This window comes from Oryctolagus cuniculus, chromosome 4 (genome assembly GCF_051225735.1).
Source record: "Oryctolagus cuniculus isolate XC-2025 breed Fujian yellow rabbit chromosome 4, ASM5122573v1, whole genome shotgun sequence".
NCBI lineage: Eukaryota > Metazoa > Chordata > Mammalia > Lagomorpha > Leporidae > Oryctolagus > Oryctolagus cuniculus.
Genome location: NC_142870.1, coordinates 69,828,611 through 69,848,860, shown reverse-complemented (window position 1 = coordinate 69,848,860; position 20,250 = coordinate 69,828,611). Strand labels below are relative to the sequence as shown.

The 20,250-nt window shown below is 40.4% G+C and overlaps 1 protein-coding gene across 4 annotated transcripts in view; it reads right to left on the bottom strand.

The window, feature by feature from the left end:
• GRAMD1C (GRAM domain containing 1C) overlaps positions 1-20,250 on the bottom strand; it is a 132,261-nt gene that overhangs the window by 53,314 nt on the left and 58,697 nt on the right. For all 4 annotated transcript variants that reach the window (XR_016233097.1, XM_089331673.1, XM_002716687.6 and 1 more), the window contains exons 4-6: positions 13,978-14,081; positions 13,313-13,408; positions 7,490-7,570 (exon numbers count right to left, since the gene is read on the bottom strand). Coding sequence is in view for 3 of the 4 variants with exons in the window: in XM_089331673.1 (XP_089187799.1) it covers positions 7,490-7,570; positions 13,313-13,408; positions 13,978-14,081 (281 nt within the window). In the remaining variant the exon portion in view is untranslated. The remainder of the gene's footprint in view (positions 1-7,489; positions 7,571-13,312; positions 13,409-13,977; positions 14,082-20,250) is intronic.

The following is a 20,250-nucleotide window of genomic DNA, read 5'->3' as shown; positions in this document are numbered from 1 at the left end:
CCCTAAGCACAATAATATAACAATATCAATATGAATAATTGCATTTTAACAAAAACTTTTAATTTTAAAAAAAATTTATTTTCAGTTTTTGTTTGTTTGTTTGTTTTTAAAGGCAGAGAGACAGAGATCTTCCATCTACTGATTGATTTCCCAAAAGCTGGGCCAGGCTGAAGCTAGGAACCCAGAACTTCATCTGGGTCTCATGTGTGGGTGGCAGGGACCCAAGTACTTGAGCCCTCCCTGCTACCTCCCAGGGTGCGCAGTAGCAGACAGTTAGACTGGAAGCATGGGAGCCCAGACTCGGGCCAGGCACTCTGATATGAGACACAAGTGTCCCAAGCTGCGACTTCACCCCTGCATCACAGGCCCACCCCCAAATGCTTAAACACTTTTTGCTAACTGGTAACAATATATAAGTCTGCTTCAAAAAACCTCATGGAAATGGAATTAAGAGATAATGTGTATTTGCTAGGAACTTTTTGAAGACTCCTATTACATACACCCTGTTACATACCCTCAGTAATTACAGTATACAGGAAATAACAATTCCTTTTGGCCATTAAAGATAATTCCACATTTCAAGATAATCATTTGTCCTCCCTATGTATAGAGAAGGCAAAAAGAAATCGAATAAACTTGGGGTACAACCTGAATGTTGTTTCTGAAACTAAATTTTGGTGCTTGCTTTTCATCTGTTGCCTTTTCCTTGAGTGTCAAAATTCTAAAATGTCCTGCTAATTATAGGTAGTGATTATCTGAACTTTAAATCATTGATATTCTATTAATTGAGTCATCCTAAAAGTATTTATTGAGCATCTGCTACATGTAATATATAACTTCTTATCCAAACTTGCACACTTTTGAGAGTGAAGCGGTCATGATCAGCACTTGCTTTGACTGATGCATAAACCCAGAGTCCCAGACTATACTGGGTAAACCAAGGTGTATGCCAAACCTGTTCTATGGTAAACACTGAGCTTGTTCCTGGACATGCAACTGTGAAGAAGACAGACATGGTTCTTGTCCTCAAGGTATCTGGAGTTAAGCAAGAATAGAACCAGCGCCAGCACTGTGGCGTAGTGGGTCAAGCCGCAACCTCCAGTGCCAGCATCCCACATGGGCAGCAGTTCAAGTCCCAGCTACTTCACTTCTGATCTAGCTCTCTGCTATGGCCTGGGAAAGCAGAAGATGGCCCAGATGCTTGAGCCCCTGCACCCACGGGAGACCTGGAAGAAGTTCCTGGCTCCTGGCTTCAGATTGGTGCAGCTCCAGCCGTTGCAGCCATTTGGGGAGTGAACCAGCGGATGGAAGACCTCTCTCTCTCTCTCTGCCTCTGGCTCTCTGTAACTCTGCCTTTCAAATAAATAAATCTTAAAAAAATAATAGAATCATGTTCTAAAGAAGCATGAGATGTTACAGAGGGGGAAAGAATGGCCTTGCCTTCAATTTTATTAATGAGTTTCAGTTAGATCTAGGGATGGGAATAAGAGTCACAGTTTCCAAGCAGAAAAAACCTGTCTAAAGACAGCACAGAAAACACACACAGAACATTTAAGAAGACAGAAAGGGGAGGGTTTATTGACCCGTGGCTGGAGCAGTGTGTTAGCATCAGATTTTATGGTCTCCATATAAAATTTTAGGTTTTTATTCCAAGGACAGTGGGTATTAAGCAGGAAACTAAAATAAGCACAAATGTATTTGCTGTAAAGATTATTTTGCTATAGTATTATTCAGAATTCAACAAAACTGCTTTTATCAAAGGTCATATAGTGAATATTTTAGGCTTTGTGGCCCATATGGCCTGTCAAAAATGCTCACCTCTGCTATTGTAGTGCAAAAATAGCCACACCCATAAATATGTAAATAAATAAGCAGGGCAGTGTCCAATAAAGCTTTATTTATAGGCACTGAAATGTGAATGGCCACTTGTCATAAAATATCCTTTTGGATTTTTTGGTAGCCACTTAAAAATGTAAAACCAAGGATGGGCATTTGGTACAGTAGTTAAGCTTCTATTTGGGATGCCCAGATCCCATACTGGGAGGCCTGGGATCAAGTTCCACCTCCACCTCTGATTCTCGCTTCTTGCTCATGCATACCCTGGGAGGCAGTGAGTGATGGCTCAAGTGGTTTGTCCTTGCAGCCCACATGGGACACTCAGTTATAGTTCCTGTCTCTTAGCTTTAGCCTGACCCACCTCTAGCTGTTATGGGCATTTGGGGAGTGAACCAGCAAATGGAAGGTCTCTCTTGGTCTCTGCATCTCTGTGTCTCTTTGCCTTTCAAATAAAAATGTATTACTCAAATTACCTACAACGTTGTTTTTATTGAATTTTGTGATTACATTGTAGATTTTATGGCTTTTGTTTTTTTTTCTTCACTTTCTTTTGGACAATTACACAAGACAAAAAAAATCTATCCAATGTGGTTTTATTACTTAAAAAAATAAAAGGAACTGAGTCTTGAAACATGATATAGACAATATCAAGAATATTTCAAACACCTGGCTTGTGTCTGATGCCCAATACTTCATAATTGGGAGTTGCTATTTCTGTTACAGATATTAGTACATTAAACAATGACATTGCTCTTTAAAGATCACTAGGAGACCACAAGAAAAGAAGGCAGCTTCTTGTTTGTTTATTCTAGATCCTTTTCTTGGTAAATCTACTTTCAACTTTAGATTCTGTACTGCCTTGTATTTAACCCATATGCTTAAACCTTTATTTTTGTCATATTATACAATCACCATTCTACTAAAGTAACAGCAGTGTCCACTTAAAACTGAGCTGCACATTCAATATTAAAGATAACCAAATGACCCAAAGATTTGAAAGGCGTAACGCATTAAGGACACAGATGGCATCGGGATTTTGTTTTCGAGGAAGCTTAGGTTTCACTCTCAGCGGGTCTCCTGGACCTCCCACCCTCCCTCTCCCTTTGGGGGGCTCTTTTCACTGAAGTGCAGTCTCAGTCTCTCGGTCTCTCCTTGGGCTCATCTGTAAGCCTAAATTCTCTCTCTTCCCCGGAAGGCCGTTTTTAAGGATGTACCCCAACTTACCGCATGTGAATATGTGCCGTTTTGATTCTGAGAGGCCCCTCAGATTGGTGTTTGCGGGTGGGGATAGCCAGGTCCCTATTTTCAGACCAGGAGAATGCAAGCACCCAAGGCAGTTAGGACAGTGGATTTTAACGTGACAGGCGTGCCTGGAGTGAAGGCCTGGAAGCAGCACGCCTCCGGGCACCTGTTCCAGGCCTCCGCAGGTGGCTGCCCAGCGCCACACAACCAGCCACCCGCCAACCTGCAGCCCTGGGCACGGCTTTGGGTAGGGGCATGAGCAAGGGGCTGTGGCGAGGCAGGCCAGCCCTCTGAGATTGGAGGGCCTGGGCTCCACAAGATCCTCTGTGGTCCCCAGTCGCTTTGGTCCTCTCCCCAGCCCCCGGCTCCGCGGCAGCTTCGGGATCCCCCCTCCACGGGTTTCCCGGAACTCAGCAAAGTGAGACCATCCCAGTAAGGTGCAGCTTAGGAAGAACCTTTCCTTATTAGCTGAGTTTAAATGACCATTCAACGCACAGGGCCCTCGAGCCAGAATGTGTCCACGTCAGTGAGACACTTTCCTGGAGAGGAGAGGCCAGGAGATTAAGTCCCGCCCTGCCTGTTGAAGCTCCTGCTTATTCGCTGGAAATCTCCACTCGTCCCTTTAAACCATTAAAACAACAATAACTTTAAAAAGCTTAATTTAGCTATACTCAGCATCCCATAAATCTTACCTATTTAAAGTGCACAATTCAATGATTTTTAGTTTATCCAAGTTCAGGACATTTTCAACAACCCCCAAAAACACTGGCACTCATTAACAATCACTCCTCCTCCCTCCCTCCCTCCCTCCCTCCCCCGGCAATGTCTTTTACTTCCTATTCCTATGAGTTTGCCTATTCTAGACAATGCATAAAGAGTCAGCACAAGTGCTCTTTTGTGACTGACTGCTTTCACACAGCATAATGTTTTCAAGGTTCAACCAGGGGCAGCTCTATCAGCTCTTCACTGCTTTTTTTTTTTTCTAAATAATGTTCCACTCTATGGATATGCATTTTATTTATCAGTTGATGGACATTTGAGTGATTTCCACATTTTTGGCTTTTAATAATGCTGCTATGAATGTTCAGGTACAAGTTTTTGTACAAGCATAGGCTTTCAGTTGTCTTGCCTATACATACACATATTCCTAGGAAGGCAACTAACTGTTGGGTCATGTGGTAACTCCATGTCAAAAACTGAGAAGCTGCCAGATGGTGGTCCAAAATGGCCACTCCCTTTTACAAACCCATGAGCAATGTACTTGAGGCTTCCAGTTTCCCCAGATACTCAACAACATTTCTGTTTGTTCTTTTTTTTTTTTTTTTTTTTTTTTTTTTTTTTTTTTTTTGACAGGCAGAGTGGATAGTGAGAGAGAGAGACAGAGAGAAAGGTCTTCCTTTTGCCCCTGGTTCACCCTCCAATGGCCGCCATGGCTGGTGCGCTGCGGCCAGGAGCCAGGTGCTTCTCCTGGTCTCCCATGGGGTGCAGGGCCCAAGCACTTGGGCCATCCTCCACTGCCTTCCCGGGCCACAGCAGAGAGCTGGCCTGGAAGAGGGGCAACCGGGACAGAATCCGGCGCCCCAACCAGGACTAGAACCTGGTGTGCTGGCGCCGCCAGGTGGAGGATTAGCCTATTGAGCCGTGGCGTCGGCCTTGTTTGTTCATTTTCAACTTTACTAAGGTATAGCTGACAACTAGGAGTTGTATAGAAGTAAGTGTATATAACCTGTTATTTTGATATATGTATACATTGTGTAATTCTCACAACAACCAACCTAATTAACATATCCATCATCTCATGGAATTAATATTTTGTCTTTTATTTATAAATTTTTATTTTTACCCTCAGCACAATACAGTATTGTTAATGACAGTCCCTATGATTTACTTCAGATCTCCAAAACTCATTTGTCTGGAACTTAGTACCTTTTCATCAACATCTCTCCATTTGTGATTTTCTGTCCATTTCATTTAGGGTAATTAATTTGCTAAACATAACTGATTATTTCTTTATATCCTTTTTATTTTTCTGAGGTCAGTAGTAACATCACCACTTTCACTTCCCAACTGAATCATTTTAGTTTTTTTTTTTTTTTTTTTTTTTTTTTGGTCAATCTAGAAAAGGCTTGTCAATTTTTTTGATTTTGTCTATTTGTCTATTTTTCTATCTATTTTATTATTTTATTTATTTCTGCTCTACTCCTTAGTATTTCCTTGCTTCTGCTTTTACTGAGTTTAGTTTGCTCTCCTTTTTCTATTTCTCATGGTGGAATGTTAGGTTACTGATTTGCAATTACTATGGTTTGGGTGTGTCCCCCAAATTTCCATGTCTTGAAACCTTAATTTTCAAATATAATATTGTTAGAAGCTGGTGCCTAGTGGTACTTGGGTTTTGAGGATGGAGCCCTCATAAATAGGTTCATGTCTTTCTGAAGTGAGGGAGTTATCACTCTCAGGAAGCCATGACAGCAGACTGTTATAAAGCAAGTCCATATCTCGTGGTCCGTCCCACTTTTACATGAGCCTGCTTATCCTTTTACTTTTTTTTTTTTTTTACAGGCAGAGTTATAGAGAGAGACAGAGAGAAAGGTCTTCCCTTTCCATTGGTTCACCTCACAAATGGCCGCTACAGCTAGTGCTGCGCCGAGCAACTGGGACAGAATCCGGCACCCCATTTGGGACTAGAACCTGGGTGCCAGTGCCGCAGGATTAGCCAAGTGAGTCACGGCACCGGCTATCTTTTACTTCTTTCTACCACGAGGTAAAACAACAGAAGACTCTCAGCAGAAACAGCTGCCTAATTTGGACTTCTAGCCTTTAGAAGTTTTATAAATAAAACTCTTTATAAATTACCCAGTCTTGAGTATTTTGTTACAATGAGAGAAAACAGACTAAGACATAGCTCATTCTTCTTTTCCACGTGGGTACTTATGTCTATAAACTACCTTCTATATACTGCTTTAGCTATATCATATATTTTGATGTGTTGTGTTAGTTTTCATCTAACTCAAGTGTTTTTGAATTTTCTCTGTGATTTTTCTTTGCATCTATTGGTTATTTAGGAATGTTCTGTTTAATTTCCACTTTTTTTGTGTGAATTTCCCAAATTTCCTTCTATTAATTTCCAATTTCATTCCATGTGGTCAAAGAACATTTTTAAAAATTATTTTAATCCCTTTAAAGTATTGAGCCTTGCTTTATGATCTACCACATGGTTTATTATGGAGAAAGTTCCACATACACTTGAGAAGGATGTATATCCTGTTGCAGTTGGGTAGAAGTCCCATGGCTGTCTCTTTGTCCTGTTTAGTTACGGCATTTGTTCAAGTCTTGATTTTTTCCTTGTTGATCTTCTGATTAGTTTTTTTTTCTATTCATCATTTAAAGTTGGGTACTGAAGTCTCTAACTACTATTGGTGAATTGTCCATTTCTTCTTTCATTGTCTGTCTTTGCTTCATATTTTAGGGCTCACTTACTAAATGCATATAGGTTTATGACTGTTATGAATTTCAGCTGGATTGATCCTTTTGTCATTATAAAATGTTCTTCCTTATTATTATTATTATTACTAATTTTTGTCCTAAAGTCTACTTTGTCTGATATTAATATAGACATTTCAGTTCTCTTTTGGTTACATGCTTATCATGTATATCATTTTTCTTCATTTTCCTTTCAACCTATTTGAGCCTTTGAATCTAACTTCTCTATAGAGAATGTACAGTTGGAGCAAATATTTTTTCATTCTGCTAATCTTGTCCGTTTGATTGAAGTAGTTAATCCACTTACATTTAATGATCTATGTAATTTCTGCCACTTTGCTGTTTATTTTCTACGTGTCATGTCTTTTTGTCCCTCTGTTCCTCCTCTCCTGCTTTTTTGGGGTTAAAATGATATTTTCTAGTGTACCACTTTAATTCCTTTGATATCTCTTTTACTACATAATTTTAGTTTGATTATTCTGGGATTGCTTTTTTTTTTTTTTTTTTTTTACAGGCAGAGTGGACAGTGAGAGAGAGAGACAGGTCTTCCTTCCGTTGGTTCACCCTCCAATGGCTACCGCGGCCGGCGCACCACGCTGATCCGAAAGCAGGAGCCAGGTGCTTCTCCTGGTCTCCCATGTGGGTGCAGGGCCCAAGGACCTGGGCCATCCTCCACTGCACTCTCGGGCCACAGCAGAGAGCTGGCCTGGAAGAGGGGCAACTGGGACAGAATCCAGTGCCCCAACTGGGACTAGAACCTGGTGTGCAGGCACTGCAGGTGGAGGATCAGCCTATTGAGCCACAGCGCCGGCCAGGGATTGATAATATATTATTGATTTTATTTGCTTGACATTTCTTCTTAGAATAAACTATTTAGGTTTATAGGAGGAGAGTCTTATAACAGGCACCTTCCTCTGATATTAACACTTACCTTATCTAATAATACATTCTGCCACAACCTAAAGATACTGAGGTAACTTCTATCTCTCGCACCAAAAGATGTAAAGAAAAACTGCAAAGAAAAATAGTAAGACAATTTTAGTATCATGGAAAAAAGGGGATAGTGTCTCTCACGAAGGTCTGTGGGGATTTGCCATGGCCAAAACAACCTACTAGGTCACCACTGCCTGATTTATCTACTATTTTTATTTAATTTTTTATTGCAATAGAAGAAAAATAGGTAACTTTTGTATGAGCAATTTGTCTTCACAAATCATATTTTTACAACAAATGCTATCTTACGGTACACACAATCTTGTCAGTATTTAATACGGAAAGGGTCTTGGAATAGGGAGTTATTTATGTTCACTATAGTTTTAGCATTAAAATTAATCAAAACAAAATTAATGAAAAAGGTTTTATTTTATTCTGAGCTTTGCAGAGAGACATCACTGGGATGCCATTTGAACCAGGTACACACAAAGAATTAACAAAAACTATCAATGAATTTTAAAGATAGATTTATTTTAAGGATCTTAATTTTAAATTTTATTATCTTTCATAATTTTGTAAAAATTCCAGATATACCTAATATCTTCTATTTTAGATTTAAAACACTCATGAATCCTGAACTTTTCTTTGAATGTTATAGAAAAGCAGCATGTTCATAGTTCTATGTCCACTTTCAGCTTATTATTCTTTGCATCTAGTTGATTTTTTGCAAAGCCATATTTTAAAATACACTTTTATGAGAAAATGTGACAAAATGCAGCCCTATACAGTATCTGAGTGTGTCATCTCTTTCAATCCCTTTGTTACTGATCTTTCAGGTTTGAGTAGTTATCTTCAGGAAGGAGAAAGCTCAGTAGCTCAATTCTATTCTGGATTTATTAAGTAAATGTCAAATTAATATCTTGGGTGTTAATGCTTTTCACAGAAAAATTTTAAAGCATTATTTTACAATCCATTAAATTGAAATATTGCTATATGTTCTTCATAAAGAAAAAGTTTTCATAAAAAGAATATAAACAGGAATTCTTCCGAACAGAATTACATATATAATATGTAGTCTAATGATTTTATTGTCTCCTATTCCCTTTTCTTAAGCCAAATTGTTTTGTCTAATTATAATAATTTTTTTAACTTTTATTTAATGAATATAAATTTCCAAAGTATAGAATATGGATTACAATGGCTTCCCCCCCATAACGCCCCTCCAACCCGCAACTCTCCCCTTATCCACTCCCTCTCCCCTTCCATTCACATCAGCCCTGTGCAGATGTACATTAGAAAGTTCTCCCAGTCTATCTTGTTTTCACCACTGTATCATGCCTGCTTATTCACACTTGACAGGCAGAGTGGACAGTGAGAGAGAGAGAGACAGAGAGAAAGGTCTTCCTTTGCCGCTGGTTCACCCTCCAATGGCCGCCGCGGCTGGCGCGCTGCAGCCGGCGCACCGCGCTGATCCGAAGCCAGGAGCCAGGTACTTATCCTGGTCTCCCATGGGGTGCAGGGCCTAAGGACTTGGGCCATCCTCCACTGCACTCCCTGGCCACAGCAGAGAGCTGGCCTGGAAGAGGGGCAACCAGGACAGAATCCGGCACCCGGACCGGGACTAGAACCCGGTGTGCCAGCGCCGCAAGGCGGAGGATTAGCCTAGTGAGCCGCAGCGCTGGCTATTCACACTTCTTAAACCAAAACACCTTATTATTTACTTTACTCACTTTCATACACAACCATCCATTCCCAAATCCTTAAAACCCCCAGCTTCATGGATAGTTTATATACATTGCTACATTCGTTTATTCCTTTCTGGATATCCAACTTCAAAAATGTAAAAAAAAAAATCTTGGTTCAGAGCCGGCGCCGTGGCTCAATAGGCTAATCCTCCACCTTGCGGCGCCGGCACACCGGGTTCTAGTCCCGGTTGGGGCGCCGGATTCTGTCCCGGTTGCCCCTCTTCCAGGCCAGCTCTCTGCTATGGCCAGGGAGTGCAGTGGAGGATGGCCCAGGTGCTTGGGCCCTGCACCCCATGGGAGACCAGGAAAAGCACCTGGCTCCTGGCTCCTGCCAGGATCAGCGCGGTGCGCCGGCTGCAGCGGCGGCCATTGGAGGGTGAACCAGCGGCAAAGGAAGACCTTTCTCTCTGTCTCTCTCTCTCACTGTCCACTCTGCCTGTCAAAAAAAAAAAAAAAAAAAAAAAAAAAAAAAAAAAAAATCTTGGTTCAATAGTAACCTTAATTTTGGAAGAGTTCTAGATGATGATATCTCTAAGCTGCTGGAGTACAGAACATATTCTAGAACCTGGAACAACAGAAAGTGCCACAAATAACCTTCCTTCAGTCATAAAACATGTAAAAGGGATGAAGATTTAATAGTACATAGTTTTTTTTCCCATGATAATGGCAAAAGAGATCACTGAGTTAACATAGAAAAGAAGTTGAAATCAGGGTCTCTGACATTAAACTGCCTAGGTTCAGGTTCCAACGCCACCACTTATTAGTTCTGTGACTTGGGTTGCTTCTGTTTCTTTAGTTTCTTTAGTTGCCTTATCTGCAAAATGAGAACAATGATAGTACTAGATTTTTTGTGATAATGAAGTAAGAAAAACTATACGTAAAGAATTTAAAACAGCATCTACTACACAGTGTTCAATAAATGCTAGATGTTACTGTCACTACTAAAATTAAAATTAAATGCTTAACCCTGAATTCCTTGACATATGTGAGAAACAGTCACATATGAGCTTAAGAAGGCATGGTCAGGATGTTCACTACAGTATTACTTAGAATACAGGACATTAAAAATGAACTAGTGGCCAAGGAAACCATGGTACACCCATTCTATGAAATACCATAGAGTGCTATGAAAAACAGAGATAGGTGTACCTATATATGTCTCACTGCCAAGAGATAATGTGTTTTTTTTTTAAAAGGAGAGCTAAAGGGCAACATGTATAAGATAGCATTCACATCAAATAAAAGCAAAACTCTGTTTATATGTATGCATCCATAGGAGGAAGGTCTGAAAAGATATACACCAAGCTGATAATAGTGTCTGCTTCCAGAAAGGCAGTGGGATTGGGAATTATGAGTATAGAGGGAAGATAAAAAGAACGGTTTGATGATTTTGTTAAATAATGAAAATATGTGCATGTATTTAGTACAAAGCTAAGAATAATTCAGTTCATTCTCTCCCCTTCCTGAGCAGTTCAGTCCTAAAGCTGTTAGTGGAACAGAGATAAACAGGTATCCAAGCATCCACACTGAGGGTGAGGGGAGGGGCAGAGGAGCTGCAGAAATCTGAAACAGGGTGGCAGAACCAGAAAAGAATGAGGGCGTCCACACAGAGGGGTCGCCTGGTTCTCAGTGTCAGAGCCCACATGGGCAAGAAGCGCCTCCACATATGGGAGTAGCCTGAAGCAGAGTATTAAGCAAGAACAGGGTAACAAGAGTATGGGGGAGGGCCCAGGTCAGAGCCCCAGGAGGGTGACCATGTAAATGGTTACCGGGTGGGGAATGTCAAAACCCAAACAGGAGTGTAGACGGGAATGAGGGCAGCCTACAAAAGCATGTGTGAGCCAGAACGGATGAGGATGACACAGTCTTCTATTGGGGCCTCAGAGGCTGAGCTGCATGAGGGCAGTGACAGACCCGCACAGAATGTCAGAGCACAAACAGGGAATGGAGGATGTCCCTGCGGAGCGGCAACCCGGCCCAGGGAATGGGAACACAGGGAAGGGGCTTGGCATGAAGAAAGTGTTTACACTGTGAGTGCATCTACAGGTACAGACTCACTCCAAGCGCCAGAAACCGAGTCAGGTGAAAAGCCACCCAAATCAGAGCGGCAGCAGTGGAGACAGAGACTGCTTACATTTAGGCCACCTGATCAAAAAAGTAACCACATTAAGGATAGTGGGAGTTAGTTTCTCACTGTCGGTGAAAGGAGTTATAAACATGGAAAAGGAGAAAATGAAAATGAATTCTGTGGTGTTAGATTGGAATCGGAGGTACTGGGGTGAATTCATGGTTTGGGGTAGGCAGTTATCTACATATAGATAGATTGACAAATTGTGGATATATGTGCATGCATTATGAATATGGGTATGTGCTCATATTACATAATAAATACCCTGCTCTGCCTACTTGGAAATTTCAGGAATAGTGACACCCTAGTGCCAATAAAGACATTGGCTTCAAAAGTATCAGTATACTTTAAAAGAAATCGGGATTCCTTGGAGAAATGGCCAGTTCCAGCACTGTGGCAGGGAAAGCCTGGAACACCTTGTCCCCAAAAGCAAGAAAATGCTTCAACAATGCTAGTCAAAAAGGCATTCGAGCCAGCCTGAGAGGGCTCTCACTGGTCAAATTTAGGAAATCTTAGCATCAAAATAATTATCGATAGCAATAAATTACAACTCATTGACTAAAATAAGAAACCATGAGTTCACTCTTATGCAAGTAAATGGATGAATAAATTTAAAGCTAGGTAAGAATGGTAGATTGCATCATTTTAAAGTATTTTGCCACAAAATACTTACTACAAAGGAAAATAATCTAACTGTACAGTAAAGTCTGGCAATCACTACCTTAATCAGTGATCAAAGTAAAAATCACCAGCATGTTACAAATTGAAATCATGTGTCATCTGATAGGATGCAATGAAAAATAGAGAACCATTTTGATGTATTTCTTCCAAAATAGCATGACCCACATTTAATCAAACACAAATCAAGGGATATCCTACAAAATAACTGATCTGTAATTTTTTAAGTGTCAAGAGCATATCAGTCAAGACAAAACTGTTTCCAGGACACTAAATAGGATGATAATAATATGTGACGTATAATTCTAAGCTGGGTCTATTTGCTCTAAAGGACATTATCAGTGAAAATCTGTTGATTTTGACAGCTATGTTGTGGTTGTGTGGGAGACTGTCTTTGCTGGAAATGAAGCATCAGTGTGACAAGCTATTCTTGTACAGTTCAGGAAGGAAGAAAATCTTTGTACTGTACTTGGAAGTGTTCTATAATGACAGGATCATTTAAAAATAAAATTTAAAGCACATTTAAAAACTATACAAGATTAAAAGAATGATTATAAATATTTAATATCATGGTTAAGGTTTCTCCTTGCCCCTTTCTTTTTCCTATCTTCTTTAAAAATTTCTTATGCTTCATTCCCTTCATTCCTTCCTTCCTTTTTCTTCTTCCTCTCTTCATCTCCTTCTTTGCTATTCCTTCTCTTTCTCAGCTCCAGGTTTTTAATGTCATTCACAGTGCCCTAACCAATTTTCCAGTTGGGTATAGTAAGACTCTTCATATATCCCCACTAAGAAATGGCAGATATTGTAAGTAGATAATAAAAATGGTGGCAGTTACAAATAAATGCCATTCTAAAGCAAGATTATAATGATCATATGTTTACTTTATGCTAACCAAATCTCTGCTTACTAGAACCATTTATTGCTATTAGTTGTTGTACAAGTATTGGCTAAACAAAAATTGGAGAATTATTATAGGTTATTTAGAAATAATAAGGAATTTGGCTAATGGCTATCTTACCTACCTCTTACAATGGTGAAATGAAAACTATGGGTGAAAGTTTTCTGTAAACTACAAAGCACAAAAAAGTCAGCAGTCATTAAAGTTAATGACCAACCACTGTTCAGGCATTTAGCAATCTATAAATAAATATAATGTATCTCTTCGAGATATTCCTAGCTCTAAGAATTGCCATAGTCATGACACTAGTGATCAAATTTGAGGCAGACTTTCTTCACATTATATAATGGCAAATGTAGAAAATTTTTTCACCTTTTCACCCTGCGTAATGATCTGGATAGCATTTGGGATGAGTCGAGCAGTTTTCTCCTTGGTCATAAAGGTTATATTCTTTAAAGCAATAGAAATCTACACACAGAAAAGAATTAAAAAATCAAAATGTATTTTCAGAAGGATATACAACATATGCTACCAAGAACCACTTCAATCTAGTCTAACTGAAAACTCTGAGGGAGTTAGTAGGCACATGCTTGTATTTTCTGAAAAAACAGAGAAGTCAGACATGCTTCCCTTCTATATTCTCCTGCATTAATACCTCTATTTAACATCAGGATAAAGAGTGAAAAGACATGCAGATGTCCATGTTCCACATTAACACACAATCACTCAAAATCAGACAGTCATATAAGATGGCTCTGGCAGCCAACAAATGTATGTTCAAGTGTTTTCAACTTGAAATCTCTTTCTCTAACTGCAATAAGTAAGTACAAATGTAGTTCAACATATTAAGTTACAAAAATATATTACACACTTACACTACAACAGACAAATCTATTTACATGTATACAAGTATAAATGTGTAGATCCATATACACCAACTTTGGAATCATCTAAAGTACATCATTTTTGGAGGAATGTATACATTTCTATCTATGCAATTATTTTCATCAAAAGATCAAGGCAAAAATATATCTTACTGTAGTTTCCCATCTGAAGATGTTGCTATAGAAACATAGCCAGTTTTCTGAAAGGTATAGTCGTCCTTGAAGCAAAATATCCCTCTGAAGAGCACAAGCATAGTCTATATATGTAAAAATAAGGAACAGCTTAGTCACAAAAATGCAGCAACTGAACAAACCTTATCCTATTTCATGAAAATTAATCATTGTTTGATCACTGGTTCATTCACTCATCACTCATTCATCCATCATATACTTTGGACATCATATGTCAGATATTTTGCTGTGCACTCAGGTTACCAGAAGTGGCTCTTGCCCTCATGGAACATGGTATAGAAGGATGGCAGACAATAAATAAATACAAAAATAAGTATGATATTACCAAAGTACAGAGAAAGCTAGGAAAGCCAATAACCAGGGCCATGCATGTATGGGGGCAGAGCAGAGAAACAGTATATCAGGGAAGAATCCCCTAAAATGGTGATATTTAAGCTAAGATATAAAGATGAATAGAAGGTCAGCAGGATCATGAGAAAACAGCAAACAAAAAGGTCCCATAGTAGATAGAAACACATTTCAGGACTAAAAGAAGGTAGAAAGATCTCAGAGCTGAAGAAGCTAGGTCAGGCAAGGTCTCGAAGGCCATGGAATATGGTAGATTTTATCAGGAGTACTGATGACCTGTAAGTGGAAGGGACATGATCAGGCATATGTTAAAGACTAATTTATTTACCCAGTGAGAATGGATTCCAGTAAGTCAGTTGGAAGCCCAGGGGAAAGCGGAATGGTGGCTCAGAGCAGAAGATGACCATATCGAGACAGAGATATTGAAGAGGTAGTGCTGATGAGGAACTGGTGATTGATTAGATGTTGGAAAAGAATAAGGAAAGGACAGAGACCACTCAGAAAATTGTATCCATATTAAATCAGTTTCAAAGTCAATCTTCTCCACCTCGCACACAAAAATCCAGCAAAATAAAGAGTCTTCAATTAAAAAAAAAAAAACAACCTTCTGGTAAATGTCACTGCCTACCAAACAAGTTAATACCATTTCACTAAGGTTAAGATCTGGTGCTGTGGTGAATGTAAATAGTATTGCTAAATTCCTTATATATAAACTATAAAGGGCTGCTATGAGGAAAATTAGCTTAATTGCTGAATTTAAATGTTCTATTAAAGTAACTAGAAATTTTAGGACAAACCTACTTATACCTCGAAATATTTAAACCTAGTCATGTTAACCTTCTAAGCAAATACTAAAATTCAGCAAAGTAACTCAGTTATTAACAATGCTTCCTTCAGTAAAATAAATCTGAGATGACACCCTCGCCCAAAAAAAAAAAAAAAAACAACCTAGTAAATAATTAAATCAATCAAGTTATTCATTTACTAGTATGCATCTCCAAAACAGAGATAGTGCTAAAGGTCACCCTGAGGGATACTGAAATTTTTATGTAAATCACTGACATACTTTATCAATTCAATGCTTCTCAAACTTCAGATCAGAAATACCTGGCAGACTTATTAGAACACAGGGGGCAAAACTCCTCCCTCAGATTTTGGAATGAAATTGATGTGGGATAAAATCAAGACTCTGCAGGTTTAACAAGCTCAAAGGTGACTGCAGCATTGCTAACCTGTGGACCACATTTTGAGAATCACTGCATTATTTTACAATCACTACATTCAAAACTATAACAACTACCTGGACTATTTTAACTGAAAACTATTTGACATGTACTGACAGATTTTTTTTTTCCAGTGCTTTTAAAAATAGTGGCACAATGAGTTAAGCCTCCACCCAGGACACCTGCATCCAAAGGACTGAGTCCCAGCGGCTCCACTTCCAGCCAGCTTGCTGCTAATGCCATCAGGGAAGGCAGCAGATGATGGAGCCATCGCTTTTGATAGAGACAGGAGATAGATTCTTCATGCAGGCAGACAAAAGAGGGAGAAAGCAGCACTGAGGAAGGATCACACAATCGTCAGAAGATGCTGCATCAGCCAAAGGTCCTGACCACCGAGGACCTGTCTGAGCACTGTATCAACTTTCTCTGGAAAAAATCAGTTACTCTGGCTCTGACCTCTGAGTAGCTTCCAATGAGTGAATCAGTTTTCACCTTGTTAGCATATATATATATATGCAAATATTCATTTCTGGCAGCTGTTCCCTGAGTGGCTCACATCAAGAATGGAAGGTTTTCATCATATTAACATATAGATGATCACCAATCAGGGAAGGTTCTCCATTTAAAACATTTAAGGGGCTGGAAGCTGCCACCTGCAGTGCTGGCATCTGGTATCTGCAACAGTTCAAGTCTTGGCTGCTCCACTTCTAAGCCAGCTTCCCTGCCAATGTGCCTAGGAAAGTAGTAGAAGATGGCCCAAGGACCTTCTAAGCACCCACATGGGAGACCTGGAAGAAGCTCCTGGCTCCTGACTTTGGTCCAGACCAGCCCTGGCCATTTGGGGAGCGAACCAGTGGATAGAAGATCTCTCTCTCTCTCTCTCTCTCTGCCTCTCTTCTCTCTCTGTAACTCTGCCTTTCAAATAAAATTCTTAGGTGGCTCCGTGGTGCAATGGATAGTGCATTGGACTTCCAAATAAATAAAATTCTTAAAACAAAAAAAATTTAAAACCCCTAGACATGACTCCGTTTGAACCTCTCCTGGCTATTGGGAGCTTTATCTTTCACTCAATAAACTTCCTGCACTTTGCTTACTCCTTGTTATCCATGTGAGTCATTGTTCATGGTCAAGAAACAAAGAATCTGATGTAGAGAAAAAGTTGTAACACCTTTACCCCTGCCACCCATATGGGAGACCCAGATGGAATTCTGGGCCCCTGGCTTCAGCCTGACCCAGCCCTGACTGTTGAGGGCATTTGGGGAATGAATCAGCAGATGGAAAATAGATTTCTCTCTCTCTCTCTCTCTCTCTCTGTGTGTGTGTGTGCTGTTCAAGTAAAATAAAAATAAATAAACTTCAAAAAAGTTTTCCTTAAATGGGTTTGTTTTCTCATAATAAACAATGAAAATTATTTGATATGTACTGACAGATCTCAATGAAAATTATTAAAAAAAAAAAAATGGCTTCCTGAGGCCGGCTTGTGGTGTAGTAGGTTAATCCTCCTCCGGCGGCACTGGCATCCCATGTGGGCACCTGCTCTAGTCCCGCCTGTGGTGCCGCCCCCCCCACCCCGCCTGGGGTTCTAGTCCCAGTCAGGGTGCCAGATTCTGTTCCAGTTGCTCCTCTTCCAATCCAGCTCTCTGCTGTGGCCTGGGAAAGCAGTAGAGGATGGCCCAAGCGGTTAGGCCCCTGCACCCGTGTGGGAGACTAGGAAGAAGCACCTGGCTCATGGCTTCGGATCAGCGCAGGTCTGGCCGTTGCAGCCATTTGGGGAGTGAACCAACGGAAGGAAGACTTTTCTCTCTGTCTCTCCTTCTCACTATCTGTAACTCTACCTCTCAAATAAATAAATAAAATCTTAAAAAAAAATGGCTTCCTGAGGGTAAGTAGTTTGTCAGTAGTTAAGATGCCCACACATATTGGAATGCCTGGGTTCAACTGCCAGCTCTGCTTTCTGCCAACCCAGAAGGTGACAGCTCAAGTACTTGGGCCCCTTCCAACCACGTGGGAGAACTGGACTGAGTTCCTGGGTTCTGACTTTGGCCTGGCCCAGTCCTTGTGAAACCATAACAAATGCATCTTCTGTTCCCTTCCTGTCGCATTTTAACTAACAAAACTAACTACTAATCTTGTAATCAGGCACATAATTAGACATGAGGGACTGAGAACAGGCCACAAGATCTTACTGCAGGGGTGAAACCAAGGACGCTGCTCTCCACCAAGACCCAGCCCACGACTGCCCACTTTGTGGTTTAACTTGTGGCTAAAGTATCCTAATAAAGTGGAACCTCAGTCAAATCAGAAAAGCCTGGTGTATAGCCACATGCACAGACAGCTCAAAGGTATGCAACTCCCAGATGTGAATCACAGATGCCAATCATGAGTGTCATGGCCATGTTACAGTCAATATCCCCTCATACTTTAGGGATAAAAGCCCTAAGCCAGGAAGAAAGGATGCCACATGCTCACTCAACTGGCCCATTCCTTTTTGCAATGTATTTAATAAGCTTTGCTTTGTTCCTATTTTTGCCTCTCTGAACCGTAATTCATTACTCCATTCATGAAAAAGAATTGAGGCAAGCCAGTTGCCATCAATGACACTGTGGTTACTTATTCTGTGACTAATTTTGTGACTCATGCTGTTTGCATAAGTTTCCAGGTCCACTGTCTTCCCTGACCTCCCACAAGTACCCTTGTTTAAAAGTCCTGCTACCATGACATTTGGGGAAGAGCATATTTGGGACCACAGAGACCACCTTCCTCTGTGTGGCCACTCCAACAAACGTACTATCTCCTTGAGTCAACTCAACTGGATGGAGTTTCAAGCTCCTGGCTTCAGCTTGGCACAGACCTGACGGTAGTGGCCATTTAGGGAGTGAACCAGGGGATGGAGCTCTCATTTGTGTCTCCTTCTCTCTGTCAAATAAACAAATAGACCTTTAAAAATAAATAAATAAAACTCTATTGTGCTTGCTATAGAACTCTGAAACTGGGTCCACTCAACAGATGTATAGCAAGCCAATTATTGATATGGGTGGTGGGAAAAAGCAGGTGTTTATTGCAAAATACAGAGCAAAGAATCAGGCAGCCACGACTTAATTTCTGGACTCCCAGAAGGAGTTAACAGTTCAAAGCTGGGGCTGAGCAACCCAATTAGTGGGTCTCTGGTTGATCCCCAGAACTCAGGGCCTTCCTTTGATTGGTCAGTGAGGGGAGGTCAGTATGTTCTGAAGATGTTATGATGGCCAAGTGAGATTCAGCCACCTGGGACTGAAGGTGCAAATTGGTTGCTACTTTGTTTGGAACAGGGCTTGAAGTTCCTGGAAAACATCTGGATTAAAGTTAACATCAAGATGTTAGCCACAGGGGTGATAATAAATGTCAAGGCCTTGTATCCGGAGTCCTGTCTGGGAGTTCTTGCAAAAGAAGTTCTTAGAATAGAGGCTAGCAGGGCTGATGTGGCGTAGCAGGTAAAGTCACTGCCTGTGACATTGGCATCCCATAATGATGCTGGTTAGTGTCCCAGTTGCTCCACTTCCAATCCAGCTCCCTGCTAATGGCTGGGAAAGCAGCACCAGATGACCCAAGTGCTTGGGCCTCTGCTATCCATATAGGAGACCTGGAAGAAGCTCCTGACTGCTGGCTCAGGGAGTGAATGAGCAGATGGAAGATCTCTCTGTCTCTCCCTCTGTCTGTCACTCTGATTTTCAAATAAAATACATAAATCTTTAAGAAAAAAATAGAAGTAAAAAAAAATAGAAATTAGCTTAAGACATTAACAATGTTTACTACAGTGTCATTCCCTTAACTTAATGATTTAATCTTTACAGAGAAACTGCAAGCTAAGGAAGAGATACTGGGATGCAATAAAATCTACAACAAAGGCTACAGGGTATGGGGCTCCTTTACAGTGGGACAACGTTTTTTAAGACTGCCTTCAGATTTAACTTACGAAAGATAATCATTCTCAATTTTATACTTTACCTTTTCTTTCTTTTTATCTAGGACACCTGCTGTGAGAGTAAATACAAATGAAAAAGAAAATTTTCCCTTGTGCAAAAGGGGGAAGAGATGTCCCCATTTCTCTTCTTAATGCATTTTCTTTAGAAAATTTGCAAATTCTTTCTCTGCTCCTTTGAGATGTACTTGAATATTTTTAAAAGCTAAACAGGCCTCTTGCCAGTTTTATAATCCAGGAGTGTTTTCACAAAGACCTGGGAGATATCTCTTTGAAATGTAAATATCAAGGAAGATAACATCCCATTATTCTAGTTGTGCGTCGTTTTTTTTTTTTGTTTGTTTGTTTGTTTGTTTGTTTTTTAATTTGCTTCTTTATTTGAAAGGCAGAATGACAGTGCTGGTTTACTACCCAAATGGCCACAAGGCCAGGGCTGGGCCAGGCCAAAGTTAAGAGCCAGTCTCCCATGTGGGTGGCAGGAGTCCAAGTCCTTGGACCAACATCTGATGTTTTCCCAGGCACATTAGCAGGGAACCGGATTGGAAGTGCAGCAGCTGGAACCTGAACCAGCACTCTGGCATGGGATGCTGGCACCATAAGCAGTGGCTTAACCTGCTATACCACAACGATGTGCTCTTTGTTTTAAAGCCATTTTTCCAGTTTCTATGAGAAGGCAGAAGCCAAACTGTGGTATACCCCATCCAA